Source organism: Neomonachus schauinslandi, chromosome 1 (assembly GCF_002201575.2).
Source record: "Neomonachus schauinslandi chromosome 1, ASM220157v2, whole genome shotgun sequence".
Classification (NCBI taxonomy): domain Eukaryota; kingdom Metazoa; phylum Chordata; class Mammalia; order Carnivora; family Phocidae; genus Neomonachus; species Neomonachus schauinslandi.
The window spans coordinates 149,561,157-149,575,511 of NC_058403.1; the positions used below are offsets into that span (position 1 = coordinate 149,561,157).

Below are 14,355 nucleotides of genomic sequence, written 5' to 3' on the forward strand. Positions count from 1 at the left end.
AGTGTCCCTGCTCGGTGCTGCCAGCTGGCGGAAGAGAGGCGAGGCCGCGGGGCGCTGTGCAAGGCCCAGTGGGCGGCGCTTCCGTGTCGCAGACGGGGGGCGGGGGCACACTCAAGTGGCACTGGGTTTCGTGTGTGACCATGTAAAGTGACTGGGCCCTCCCTGTCTGCAGTTACGAACGGCACTGGACAAGATTGAGGAGATGGAGATGACCAACAGCCACCTGGCCAAGCGGCTGGAGAAGATGAAGGCCAACAGGACAGCACTTCTGGCCCAGCAGTAGGAGGCTGCCCTCCGGCCCGGGCGCCACTCCTGGGGCCCCTCCCAGAGGGACTGACTTTTTGTCCATTGACACAGACCCCCCTTCAGTACTGTTGGAGTTTTGTCATTAAAATAGCCACCTTTGTATTTTATAATTTATGAGAATGAAACAGGTTTGAATCTTCGTGAATGAATACTCTGGATTTCGTTTGTAGTTTGATTCTAGACTAAGAACTGGTCCATGCTGTTTTTTGTTTTTTTTTTAATTTCCATAATTTTAGAATCGAGTTTACTCACCGTTTTTCCCCAGCTGCCTCAGTGACTGGGCACTCGGAGGCCTTGGCACAGGTTCCGGAGGACAGCGACTCTGTGAGTGCCCAATGAGGTAACTCGGCCGGAGACCTCGGAAAACACAAGTGCCTTCTCCACGGTGCAATTCAGACTTCAGTCATCCCCAGCGGTCAAGACACTTACCCTTAATATCAGATAGCATTTATATTTTAGTGAAGAAACAAGTTCACAGGCGGGGAATATATGTTTCACTCAAATTTCTATGTTTGGAGGAAAAAGCCTTTTTTTGTAAAATATTTAAATTTATATAAGAAAATGTCAGAAAAAGATATGGGGAGTGTACATAAAACTTGCTTTATTGCATGTGGCCGGGTAAGTCCAAAGCCTAACACTCTTAAAGTAAGAGTAGGGCCCCTTCGTCTTCAACATCAGCTGTGCTGTATCTCATGTGAAGTATCTCATCTGCTGCTGATTTGTGGAATGAAACCTCAGATGAGCCCGGTGGGGGGCGGGGACAGGCAGGGGGGAGGTCGGCCTGAAAACTCTATTAAACGTACCCTCTTGCTGACCACAGCTGGCTGCCGACACATTCATTTTTGTTAGGGGAATCTTTAAAACACCTCAAGGCAGCCACACCCACCCCTCTTACCTTGCCCCTCTTCTCTCCTCCGCAAGGAGAATGGTCTGGAATGTACAGCTTTTTAAGAACTTCAGTCAGTTTCATCTTTAAAGGCACCCAGTTCAAGGGGCTTTTATCATCGAGTGTGGCTACTCTGCAGGATTTGTTATTCTCTTTTGCCCTCAGAATCAAGGTGGTTTTATGGAGATGGTGGCTGTTACCTTCAGAACAAATGCTGGGGGAAGTCTAATGAATTAAAGGCACATGAGATAAAGTTTAGACTTGAAACTAGATGCTAAAGCCAACTTGAATGTGAAAATCTCTACAAATTATCCCCTTCTTCAGAGCAATGAGCTTTGTAGTTCCATATTTTATTTTTAAAATACGGAAACCACTGTCCTGAATGGAGGGGATTTCCTATAAATTCTCTCTAGTCATAGTAGGTGCAATCACCTGTGCAGGAGCTGCGAGGGAGAGGGGGCGAGGTTCTGGAGCCGGGCCCCGGGCTGCTCAGCCTGTGCCCCGCTGCTTTGACTTTTTGGAAGTTCTACATGGTTGAACCTGACCTTGCCCCTTTTGTGGTACAACAAATTTGTCTCTTCTGTTGTCCCAGTCTCTTCCAAAGGGAATGGCTCCCTGTCTTCATCAGGTAGAGTTCCCTGTTCTTTCCCATGGAACGTTCTTCACCGAGTCTTGTAATCTGATTTTGCCTCCGCACTGAAGGCGTTCTTCCTCTCCGTGCTCACTGCACATTTCTGTTAATGTAGGCTAGTGTTAAGGCAGCTTCTTGTAATGGCACCTACAGCTTAAATGTATATTTTTATGTCATCCTTCAGACAAGAATAACTAGAACTTTATCTTAAGCTGGTAGGATTCAGATCCATTAACAAAGGGGGCTTATTTAAAGTGCACACTAGTTATAAACTCCATCAGGACTGCTGTCTTCTTGCAAGTTTTTTTTTTCGTTACAAATTAATTAGCTTTGGTTACATACGGTGGTAAGAGATTATCAATTCAGCCTTCTCCATACTCAGTGTCACCAGAGCCTCTTATATGTTCGGGACCTCTTTCCAAGGCAAGTGAACCAACGTAATTCGTATCAGCTGATACTAGAAAGTTACCAGAGTACACAAGAACCAAACCAGAGCAAGATCTATAAAATCTTCAAGGCCTTTTTAGAATTCTTATCAGATGCCCAGAGGGCTTTTAAATTGCTTTTGGATTCTTCAACACAAGTATACTGTAGGTGAAAATGGATCTAGAAAACCTTTCAAGTGTAGTGAAATTAAATAAGAAATCTTGTTAGGACACATATGACAATTTATTTCTGGTCGATCCACCAAGCGTGAAAGAGTGCTACTAGTTAGAGGGCAAACGGGAGTCTTCAACCCTAAGACCTACCCTCGTCAGGATGCAGTGCAAGAACCGCACAGCCCAGAGTCTGCAAGTGAGCGTGGTCAGCACCTCTCGAAGACTTTGTACAGATCGGGCAGGTTAGCAAGCTGTAGGATATTTCCATCTTCTGTGAAATGTTTAGGAGGCAGAAGGTGGGAGCGGAAGGCTTTATAAACAATGTGTTCCACAGTCCACTTCCAGGGGTTTGCAGAGGAGCCCGACACTTCGCTCTGGAAAAGACGCGTTCGAGGTCACAAGCCTGCCTTCGCCCCACTCACATCACAGCATTTGTGGTTTCCTGGCTGACCTGTACTGGGCCTGGAAGTCTTGCTGGTTACAATGGACTGTTTTACCTACTGCTGGTGAAACATCCTCTCTGGTCAGCCTCTCAGGGATCCTACAGCCCTGAACGTGAGAGACACGAGACAAGGGGAAAGGAAGGCAGAGACTTTCTCCCATGGAAACTTTGTTCCCATTCGGGAAAACTGTTGATTGTAGCAGCATCTAACATAAGGTCTGATCCCGACTATGACGTTCAGCCCGCAATAGTAGGAAGTGCATTCACGCAGGCCATTTCTGTGTACAGCTGATCTGTAAGAAGAGCTAGGGGTCTGACCTTAGTACCTGCCCTGTTTTCCTGGAAGAGCAGTGGTCAGATGTATAATGAGCCAAAGCTAAATGAGCGTGGGGAGACTGGGGCAGAACCTGAAGACCGGGGCCGCACACCTGAGGGCTAACGGTGGGAGGCAAGAATTGGCTAGCCCTGGATCATCCACCAGCTCAGCCTCCCAGCTCTCATGGTGACAGCTTGCGTTTTCACATTTGACAGGTACTGAGATCATTCTAGAGGGACCTTCCAAACCAGCAGAAGGAAGAAAAATTCATGAATAAAAGCTGACCATTATGTTGAAGCTTTATGTGCAGTGAAATCTTACGAATTCAGAGGTGGCAGGTTTCATTTGCTAAAGGTTGTGTGAGGCCCATCCCCATCCCGGGTGCTAATGTGCATCACCACAGTACCTGCTGGCCCGAGAGGGTCGACTCCTCAGATATATACTGCTTCCGAATGGAATAAAACATAGCACATTCTTTACTGAGGCTTTCAAAACATTCCTTCTCTTCATCCCAGTTCACCTGGTCCAAAGAGAGAATTTAATACCTCAACATAGGTACTTGCTTTAATAAACACATTTCATTTCCAAGTGGAGGTTACAGACTACTTAAAAGCTTTTTCCATGTAACGTTTTAGGCATTAAATCTGTAAACCAGAACTGCTGGGTAGGTGGGGTAAAGGGGGGCCTTCAGCTGTTGTATCCTTTTCACCTCCATCATTCCACGTGAAGGTGTGGCCCCGTGCCCTCTCCCGCCAGCCCACACGCAGGTACCCGCATACTTAGGAATGGTTTGACCACTTGCCTCCGTGGCGAGTCGAAGAATGAAGATAGGCAGACCCTCCAAAGGGGGCACATAGTTGTCAATCAGCAGGGGTAATCCAGTCAGGTTCCCTTCCTGCTTGTGCAGAAAAGGCCATGACAAGGGACAAGAAGTAAATTGTTAGAGTTTAATCAAGTTCTATTTCCCCAGTGCTTCCTCCAGGTCTTGCCCGCATGTCCACACTCTGGGTGACCAGGTGCTTGACTGGGCTGGGCACCGAGGGCAGGAGAGCAAAAAGCTTAAAAAGAGCTTTTTGTATTGACATGAAGCAGAACAACGTCTTGTTTCAATATGCTCACCAGCTAAAGAACACATCGAGATGGAAAGCCCCAAAGTTTAAGGGATAAGAGGAAGAAACAAGGAAAGCAAGAGGCCTGGCATCCTCTCATTTGCAGGGACTTGTCCGGGTACTTTATCCCAGGAACAGGAATGGGCATGAATGGATGAGAAAGCAAACAGGGAGTGAGGATGGGAACAGATGTCATGTGCTGCATCTCACAGGGGTGGGCGGCCTTCTCGTCCTGATCTCGGACCAACTACAGAACTTGACTGTTATCTGAGGACTACAACAGAGGCATAAAAATGGCTGTCACACACCTCATCGATTTCCAAAGAGAAATAGTCTGCGAGCATCTCAGCCTTCTTCTTCAGAAACTCAACAATGTACTCGGCAAGTCCTTCTTTGGGACCATCTTCCTCCGTCCAGCCACTCTCAGGACTATCCAAGGCGAGCATGGCCAGGTCAAAGAGTGGCGCTGGCTCCTAGAACGGAGGTGGTGTCAACAGTGCATCCAAGTGAAGCCTGAATTCCTTCCCACAGAACCACCACAGGCACACCTTGGCGGTACGACTGCCACAGTAAAGGAGTACCACAATATAGTGAGCCAGATGAATTTTTTGGTTTCCCAGTGCACATAAAAGTTATCTTTACACACATATATCCTATCTGTGAAGTGTGAAATAGAATTATGTCTAAAAAAACAATGTACATACCTTAACTAAAAAAAACCTATTCAGTGGTAATCATCAAGACAGTATGGTACTGGCACAAAAACAGACACATAGATCAATGGAACAGAACAGAGAGCCCAGAAATGGACCCTCAACTCTATGGTCAACTAATCTTGACAAAGCAGGAAAGAATGTCCAATGGAAAAAAGACAGTCTCTTCAACAAATGGTGTTGGGAAAATTGGATAGCCACATGCAGAAGAATGAAACTGAACCATTTCCTTACACCACACACAAAAATAGACTCCAAATGTTTGAAAGACCTAAATGTGAGACAGGAGTCCATCAAAATCCTAGAGGAGAACACAGACAGGAACCTCTGTGACCTTGGCCGCAGCAACTTCTTGCTAAACCCATCTCCAGAGGCAAGGGAAGCAAGGGCAAAAATGAACTATTGGGACTTCATCAAGATAAAAAGCTTTTGCAAAGCAAAAGAAATAATCGACAAAACCAAAAGACAACCAACAGAATGGGAGAAGATACTTGCAAATGACATATCAGATAAAAGGCTAGTATCCAAAATCTATAAAGAACTTAACAAACTCAACACCCAAAGAACAAATAATCCAGTCAAGAAATGGGCAGAAGACATGAACAGACACTTCCCCAAAAAAGACATCCAAATGGCCAACAGACACATGAAAAAATGCTCAACATCGCTCGGCATCAGGGAAATACATATCAAAACATCAATGAGATGCCACCTCACACCAGTCAGAATGGCTAAAATTAACAAGTCAGGAAACAACAGATGTTGGCGGGGATGCAGAGAAAGGGGAACCCTCCTACACTGTTGGTGGGAATGCAAGCTGGTGCAACTACTCTGGAAAACAGTATGAAGGTTCCTCAAAAAGTTGAAAATAGAGCTACCATACGACCCAGCAATTGCACTACTGGGTATTTACCCCAAAGATACAAATGTAATCTGAAGGGGCACTTGCACCCCAATGTTGATAGCAGCAACGTCCACAACAGCCAAACTATGGAAAGAGCCCAGATGTCCATCGATAGATGAATGGATAAAGAAGATGTGGTATATACATATACAATGGAATATTACTCAGCCATCAAAAACCTGAAATCTTGCCATTTGCAACGACGTGGATGGAACTAGATATGCTAAGCAAAATAAGTCAATCAGAGAAAGACAATTATCATATGATCTCACTAATATGCGGAATTTAAGAAGCAAGGCAGAGGATGATAGGGGAAGAGAGGAAGAAATGAAACAAGATGAAACCAGAGAGGGAGACAAACCATAAGAGACTCTTAATCATAGGAAGCAAACAGGGTTGCTGGAGGGAGGGGGGTGGTGGGATGGGGTAACTGGGTGATGGACATTAAGGAGGGTATGTGTTGTAATAAGCACTGGGTATTAGTAAGACTGATGAATCACAGACCTGTACCCCTGAAACAAATATACATTATATGTTAATTAACTGAATTTAAATTTTAAAAAAATGAAAAAAGAAAATGTGTGCTTCTGGAAAAAAAAACTATTGCTAAAAAATGCTAACCATCTGAGCTTACAGTGAATTATAATCACTGATCACAGTTTGTATTATACACAAATACAGTAATAAAAAAGTTTGAAATATTGCCAGAACTACCAAAATGTGACACAGAGACATGAAGTGAGCAAATGCTGTTGGAAAGCTGGTGCCAACAGACTTGCTCACTGTAGGGTTCCCGCAGACCTTGAATTTGTAGAAATGGAAGGTCTGCGACGCGCAGTGAAGCACAGAGTAAAACGAGGTGTGCCTGTGTGAAAGCCACAAAGCCATGATCCTGACAGCAGCTGAGAAACCCCAAAGCTAACACCCACTCCCCATCTCCCACAAAGAAAACACCTGAAAATCCACAAGAAAACGTCTTCCCCCTCCTCCCCGGTGGCCATTTCAGCAGACAGGATGTGCCAGCCTGCTGAGCAGGTAGGAGGGGGAGGCCGGGTGGAGGCACTGCCCTCCTGTGTAGCTGCAAGGGCTCCCCTGCCTCACTGATAAGGAACCCAGGGGAGGGGAGAAGTTCAGTGACCTCTCAGCTAAGTCATCTGATTAGGTAGAAGACTGAAATACATGGTTAAAAATAAGATGCCTAAATTTTCTTCCATTTCTCCCCTTCTGATGTTACTATGGTCATTCATTTTACATGTTATAAACCCACAGAACACTGTTCCTATTTTTTTTATAATATTAGAGGAGTCAATGAAAGGACCCGACAATCTAAATGTTAATGTACTTGGTACCAGAACTTTAAAATCTATGAAGGATCAAACTAATGGAACTGGCAAAGAGAAAAAGACAAATCTGCAATTACAGTCAGAGGTTTCAATATCACCCTTTTTAAAAAGTAAACTGGAACAAGTAGAAAGTCAGGATACAGAAGATCTGAGCATCACTGTCACCTTGCTATTCCTGCCACTCGGAACACTGCACTCAAGCAGACCAGAATGCACATTCGTTTCAAGTGTGCATGCGTCATTTAGCAACACAGACCATACTCTTAGTGATTTCTAATTCACAAACAGGTATCAGGAAAATCTCCAAGTAACTGGAAACAACACACTTCTCAATAACCTGTGGGTCAAAGAAGAAATCAAAAAGGAAATAAACTATTTTGAAATGGATGAAAATGAAAACAACTTATCAAAATTTGTGGGAAGCTGCTAGAGCAGCACTCAGGGGAAAATTATTAGCATTTAACCCCCAAATTAGAAAAAGGATGATGTCCAATCAGTGACCTCAGCTTCTACCTTAAGATATTTGAAACAGAAGAGCAAATTAAACCCAAAATAAGTAGAAAGGAGTAATAAAGATCAGAGTAAATATCAATGGAATAGAAAACAGAAAAACAAGAGAGAAAAATCAGTGAAACCAAAAGTCAGTTCTTTGAGATCAATAAAAATTGGTAAACTTCTAACCAGACTGATTAGGTTAAAAAGAGAGGATACACATCGCCAATATTAGGAATGAGAGAGGATCTACTTACTAAAAGAATTATGAAAAATACTATGAACAACTTCATGCCAATAAATTCGAAAACTTCAATGGACAGATTCCTTGAAAGAAACCAAAACCAAAGCTCTGTCAAGAAAAAAAAGATAACCTGAAGAGTTATCTAGGAAAGAAACTGAATTTGTAGCTAAAAACCTTCCTATGAGGAAATCTCCAGGCCCCGATGGCCTCACTCACTGGTGAATTCTACCAGACATTTAAGGAATAAACCCTAATTCTATACAAACTCAGATGATGGAAAAGGAGGGGATAGCTTCCAACTCATTCTATGAAGCCAGCATTAATGCTGATACCAAAACCAAAGACTACAAGAAAAATAAAAACCAGTATCATTCACGAACATATATGTAGCAATTGTAAACAAAATTCTGGCAAATCAATTTCAATAATATATAAAAAGTAATACATCACGTACAAGCATGGTTCATCCCAGGAATGCAAGACTGGTTTTTAACATGAAAATCAATGTAATTCATTATATTAAGAAATTAAAAAAGAATACCACGCAATTATCTTAACAGATGCAGAAAAGGAATTTGAAAAAACTCAATATCCATTCCTGAATAAAAACAACTGTAAGCAAACAAGGAACAGAAGGGAACTTCCTCAACCTCATAAAGGACATCTCATCTCCACCTACGGCAAAAAGCATACTTACTTTGAAAAGACTGAATGTGTTTCCCTGTAAGATCAGCAACAAGAGAAGGATTTCCATTCTCACCACTTCTATTCAACATTGTACTAAGGGTCTAGCCAGTGCAATCAGGCAAGAAAAAGAAAGAAAAGCCATCCAGATTGGACAGGAAAAATAAAACTGCCTTTATTCACAGAGGCCATGATCATGCATGTAGAAACTGATGGAAATCTGTAAGAAAACTAGTAGCACTACTGAGTTTGGCAAGGTTGCAAGGTACAAGATCAGTGTACATAATAAACACTTGTGTTTCTATATACTAGCAACAAACAACTGGACAATTTTTAAAATGCCATTAGCGTGAAAAAATGTGGGATATTAAGGGATATATCTAACAAAAGATTTCCTCTCTAAATTGCTCTGTAGATTCAAGACAATCCCAATAAAAATCCCTGTAGGCTTTTCTGTAGAGTTATGTCAGCTGTACAAAGATGATATGAAACTACATAGATAAGTAGTCTGATTTTAATTCTAAATTAAAATTAAGCAATGAAAAGGTCTTGGAAGAAATGACCTAATACTGTCAGCTGGGGTTGGCTGTGTTTGGGTCATAGGCTTTAGAGAATATTTATTTCTATTTTTATCTCTTTACAAGTTTTCTTAGATATGTATTAACCAATATCATACTAAACCTTTGTTTAAGCTGGCTACCAAATGACTGTTCTGCTTTGTATTAAACTGTGTTATAACTAAAGATACTTCCATACACAAATCCTACAATACAGATGCTGTCCTAGGCGTATTTAGAAAAACCTAATATACTGCAAATCAGATATTAGGGTAGAGCTATTATTTTCAGAAATGACCAACTGTTGGAAGTTTCAGAAGTGAGAAGCAGGAAGTAAACTTACCGACAGCCTCAGAATACCGAAATTGGCAAAATCATAAATGAGTATCTGGTAGAACAGTTCTTCACTGAAAATAAAAATGAAGTGACTTTAAGGAAATATTGAATCCATGCTTGAGAGCCAAGCAGTCAGGACAAACGGGAGAAAGAACCCCTGCAACATGGATGGGACACGCTGTGGAGCCTTCCTGACAGTCTATGAGACTCCTTCTCCTCTAAGGAGCTGGGACCCGCTGCACGCTCCAGCCAGGGCTCTGGCTGGCAGGACTCTGCACACGGCTTAGAGCACTAAGACTAAGTCTCTAAGTCACCCAGGCTCTGTCCCCTGGTGCTGTAAAGGCTGCTGAATGCCCTGTAGGTGAAACGTAAGAAATTTTTGTTTACTTACTTACTTTTTCCCCACTTACAAAGAATCCTCCTATAAGTCACTTTTTTTTTTTTTTTTTACAACTCACCATTAAAAATAATATGGAGTGTATAGGGAGGGCAGGAAACTTACTAAATAATCACAAGTAGACACAAGGCAGAATTAGACCACCCGGGTGTGTTTGGTGTAGCATGATGCACTGCCTGGCAACACTCCAAAAGCAGCTGTGAGGCATACAATACACGGACCTCCTTACACAACACGGTGCTGAAATAAATGGCACTTTATAGTTCTTAAGCAATCTGAACCATAGAGGTCTGTTTAAAGACTTCCCATTATCAGTCAAAGTAGACAAGGCATCTGCTACACCTGCATTACAGGGGGAAACTGAGGCACCCAGGGAGTACCTGACCTGTCCCGGGTCAGAGTTAATAAGGTGGAAAGGAAGGAGTTGAATCCAGATTCTGCACTCTGAACCTGGTTCTCAATCTGTTTCTTCTACCTTCTCACTGGGAAACCATACACATTTATTAATAGCTGAAATTCTTGGACGGGCCTGGCTTTCTGTTTGTAAAATGAAAGAACCTGAACACAATGTGATTTGGAGCCTTGGAAATGTACTTACATGTGCTGGAAAAGAAAGAACAAGGGCAGCAGAATTCCCAACACATTCTTAAGAGACAGCCCACTGCACAAGCCAAAGGATTCTCAAAGCAAAGACAAGGGATCTTGAACAGAGCTGCACCAAAAGGGCCCAGAAGGGGTGAGTTCTGAATACCCACAGAGGTATGTGTGCCAGCAGTCAGCTCTGGGCTGGGCAGTTTCTGGGTGAGGGAGGAAAGCGGTTCTTATCTTGTGCACCACCCCCAAGCAACGTATGGCGGCTGCCTTGCTCCGCGGGCTCGAGAAGCACTGCGAGGCGACAGCAGGGCTTGGTGGGAAAGGGCCCCACGGTGGCCAGGTGATGTCTAGTAGATGCAGGGTGGCAGCACCCTCCCATCTGTGCCACCTAATTGAGAACAAATTTGATACAGGTTCTAGACTCACTAGGAGCTCATCCACAAAAGCCTCTGGGAACAATCAGTAGAAAGTTTGCTGGCTACGTACGGGGCAAATGGAACGGCTTGTCAACCCCGCTGGCTCATGTGATGGCGAGAGCAAGCCTTGGTGACATTCCCTAAGGAGGAAAGGGGGCATCAGGTCTTTTTTCTCTTGCATCCCACAGTACCCCGCTGCACACAGCAGATGCTAGAATTCTCTACCTTGACACTTGGTTCAACCACAGTGGTCAACATTTACTGAGGACCGAGAACCTGCCAAACATTAGGCTTCTCATGTCATTTCTTATCCTCACAAAACCATGTAAGTTAAGTAGTAATTTCCAAATTTGCCGATGAGAAGTCTGAGACGCAGTTTAGGCAAGTACCTTGTCCACCGTGACATAAACGGTAAATTGTTGGGTCTGGACTGGTAACCATCTCTGTCTGTCTCCAAAGCCGGGAACCTTCCCCAACAGCTCATGCCACTGTCCCTGGCTTTTTGCGCTTGCACCTCCAGGACCATTCCTGTAGCGGCCCTGCTTGTGTCTTGCACTCACTCGTTTACCTCAGTTTGGTGGTGTTGAGAAGGTATAACTTGGTCTGATGCTGCGCCAAGGCCCACTGTGGATTCACGCAGCCCACAAAGGAGTGGTTATGCAGCATCTCCCGGAGTGCTGGAAAAGAAAGCGCAGGTCAGGAACGGCATCCCAATACCGCTTGGCAGCCCAAAGCCAAGCACCAGAGCTAGAGACCACAGATGAGCAATGATGCCCGCAATGTACCTCTTGCAGCAAACACATAAAAATGAGGAATAAATTATAACTAATCTTTCAAAATGCAACAAAAACATTGCCCAAAGGTAAAGGAGAACTTGGCCCGCAGATCACACCCCGAGGCAACGCAGGAAGCCAGAGAAGTACTGCGATCTCGGAAGCCAGCTTCACCCAAAGGCACCAGAGGAACCTCAGGAATCACGAGCGCTAGTTTTCGCAGGCTCTCAGGCGGGGAAGGAAAAACAAAAAGGTTGGAATGGTTTGAAACGGGGACTCTAATAGGAGGCCACTTCCCCAGAATGTGAAGCTGAGATGCCAGGGGCCACACCCTCAGGCAAAAGAGAAGAAATCCTGCCTGTCCCGGGCCCCAGGGCAGGGAGCCCAACTGCCCACCCACCTCAAGCCTGGGTGTTGGGGGTAAGAAAAAAATCATAGCCCGGAGAATCTGGAACCACCAGCTGGTCCTCACATGCTTTTGCAGCAGGACTCACGCTAAGCACTGCCTTGTATGGAGATTTTAGTTTAACGTTGATTCCAGGGCTGACTGTGCCTCCAGGTCCCTGATAGAATCAAATGCAAATTCTCTGTGGAGAAATTCAATTTCAGTCCAGGCTTCAAATTATCCCCCACAGATGAAACACCAGTAGCTAGCAGTCAAAAAATTACAAAACACACAAAGAATGCACCAAGAATTAGAATCCAGAAGAAACCACACGACCTCTGCAAAGGTTCAGAGACTGGAAATACCAGCAGACAAGAGAAAATAAGTATGTTCAGCATGCTTCAGAGGGATTGTAATGAATAAGCAGCAAGAGACTATCAGAAATGATCAAGATCTCCAAAAAACCCAAATTTCTAAAAATGAAAAATATAATAATTGAAATTAAAACTCAAGACCGACTTCACAACAGATGAGACAAAGTTGCCAAGATAGTAACTGGTAGGCAGATCTGAAGAAATTACCCAGAATGCAGCGCAGAGAGACAAAGAGAGGAAAACTATGGAAGTAGCTTATGCAACATGGAGAACAACAAATACATATAACTCAAGTTCCAGAAGGGAGAGAGGGCAGGGGGGAGATGATATTTACAGACTTTGAAGCCAAAAATATCTGAGACTATCCCAAAAGTGATGGAAGACACCAAACCTCAGTTCTAGGAAGCCCAACAAAACCCACACTTGGCACACAGAGATACTGGACACTAAAGAAAAGAGATCTTAAAGGCACTCAGAGACAAAAGAGAGATTCCCCACAATGTAATAAAATATAAGACTGATAGCTGGATTTTCAGCAGTAACAGTGGAAGCCAAAAAAATGACAGAACAACACCTCTGATGCATTAAGAAAAAGTAACTGTCAATCTGGAATTTTAAACCCAGCAAAAAACACTTTTCAAAATGAGGATGAATTAGACAAAACAAACCTCAGTTGGCCACCCAAGACCCCACTAAATGCTATGCTTCAGGCAGACCATGAACGATCCAAGGGAAAGAACTATGAGCAAACAATATTCGCTAAATCCAAACAAGCGGACAATAACAATGTATTATGGAACAATTTGATATCCACATGAAAACCATGACTCTAACACCATGCACCAATGACGAATTCCAGGAGGACTAGGGATTTGTGTACAAGCATTTCAGGAGACAATATAAGAATATGTCTTTAATTATCCCAGAGTTGGGAAGCATTTCCTAAATAAAATTTTAAAAAGCCAATCTAAAGAACAATTCACAATACCTATGTTAAATCTAAGAATTTCTGTTCATGAAACAAGTATTTGTTTAAAAAAAGAAGAAGAAGAAAACAGGTAAGTCCTAAACTGGGGGAAGATGTTTTCATGTAACTGATTATTATCTGGAATATATGAAGAACCCTTCGAATCAGTTCAAAAAGACCAAAAACCCAACAGAAAAATGGGCAAAAAACTAGAAAAGGCACTTAACGGAAGGGGAAATATCCTTAAGTTTAGAGTAATTAGGGAGATGCAAGTAAAACCACCCTTAGCTACCATTTCATGAACACCAAACTGGCAAAAAGTCTGACAAGGTCAAATGTTGGAGAGGAAGCAGAACAAATGCAGCTTCCATACACTGTTGGTGGGACCAACGATGGGTACATTTATCCGACCCCTGTGAAAAAGAGTTTATCATCTTATGACCCAGCAGTAGCTCTGCTGAGTGTATACCCACAGCCGAGCTTCCCAACTAGTGTGCCAAGCTCTTGAATCTCTCATGGCCAGGAGCGGGATGGGGTACGAGGAGGCAGGGATGAGGCCATGTGAGTCCAAATGTCCTTCAACAGAAGAATGAACAACCATGCAGTAATAGTCACCAAGTGGAATCTATTACACAGAAAAAGCAAACCAGAGCTGTATGTAGTAAGATGGATGAATCCTAGGACCAGAATGTGTGTGTATGTGTGCTTCACATATTTCACATTATAAACACACACACACCAAAAAAACCCTTATAATATGATTCCATTTATGTAAAATTTAAAATTTGCAAACTGAACAAATTTTTTAGGGCTACAAATATGGGTGGTAAAACTGTATTAAAAAGAAATAACAATCATAAAATTTAAGAGAGTGGTTACCTCTAAGG

The 14,355-nt window shown here is 43.2% G+C and overlaps 2 protein-coding genes across 8 annotated transcripts in view; one reads left to right on the forward strand and one right to left on the reverse strand.

The window, feature by feature from the left end:
• LRRFIP2 (LRR binding FLII interacting protein 2) overlaps positions 1-1,125 on the forward strand; it is a 107,372-nt gene extending 106,247 nt beyond the window's left edge. For all 3 annotated transcript variants that reach the window (XM_021677566.1, XM_021677567.1, XM_021677568.1), the window contains one exon: positions 173-1,125. In XM_021677566.1, coding sequence (XP_021533241.1) covers positions 173-283 — 111 coding nt within the window. In that variant the 3' untranslated portion in view covers positions 284-1,125. The remainder of the gene's footprint in view (positions 1-172) is intronic.
• A 1,350-nt stretch (positions 1,126-2,475) lies between these two features.
• MLH1 (mutL homolog 1) overlaps positions 2,476-14,355 on the reverse strand; it is a 42,879-nt gene continuing 30,999 nt past the window's right edge. For 2 of the 5 annotated variants that reach the window (XM_044916031.1, XM_021677513.1), the window contains 6 exons: positions 11,538-11,646; positions 9,570-9,633; positions 4,598-4,762; positions 3,983-4,075; positions 3,587-3,700; positions 2,476-2,796 (listed from right to left, as the gene is read on the reverse strand). In XM_044916031.1, the coding sequence (XP_044771966.1) occupies positions 2,629-2,796; positions 3,587-3,700; positions 3,983-4,075; positions 4,598-4,762; positions 9,570-9,633; positions 11,538-11,646 (713 nt within the window). In that variant the 3' untranslated portion in view covers positions 2,476-2,628. The remainder of the gene's footprint in view (positions 2,797-3,586; positions 3,701-3,982; positions 4,076-4,597; positions 4,763-9,569; positions 9,634-11,537; positions 11,647-14,355) is intronic. The other 3 variants (XM_044916033.1, XM_044916025.1, XM_044916036.1) reach the window with 3 other exon arrangements.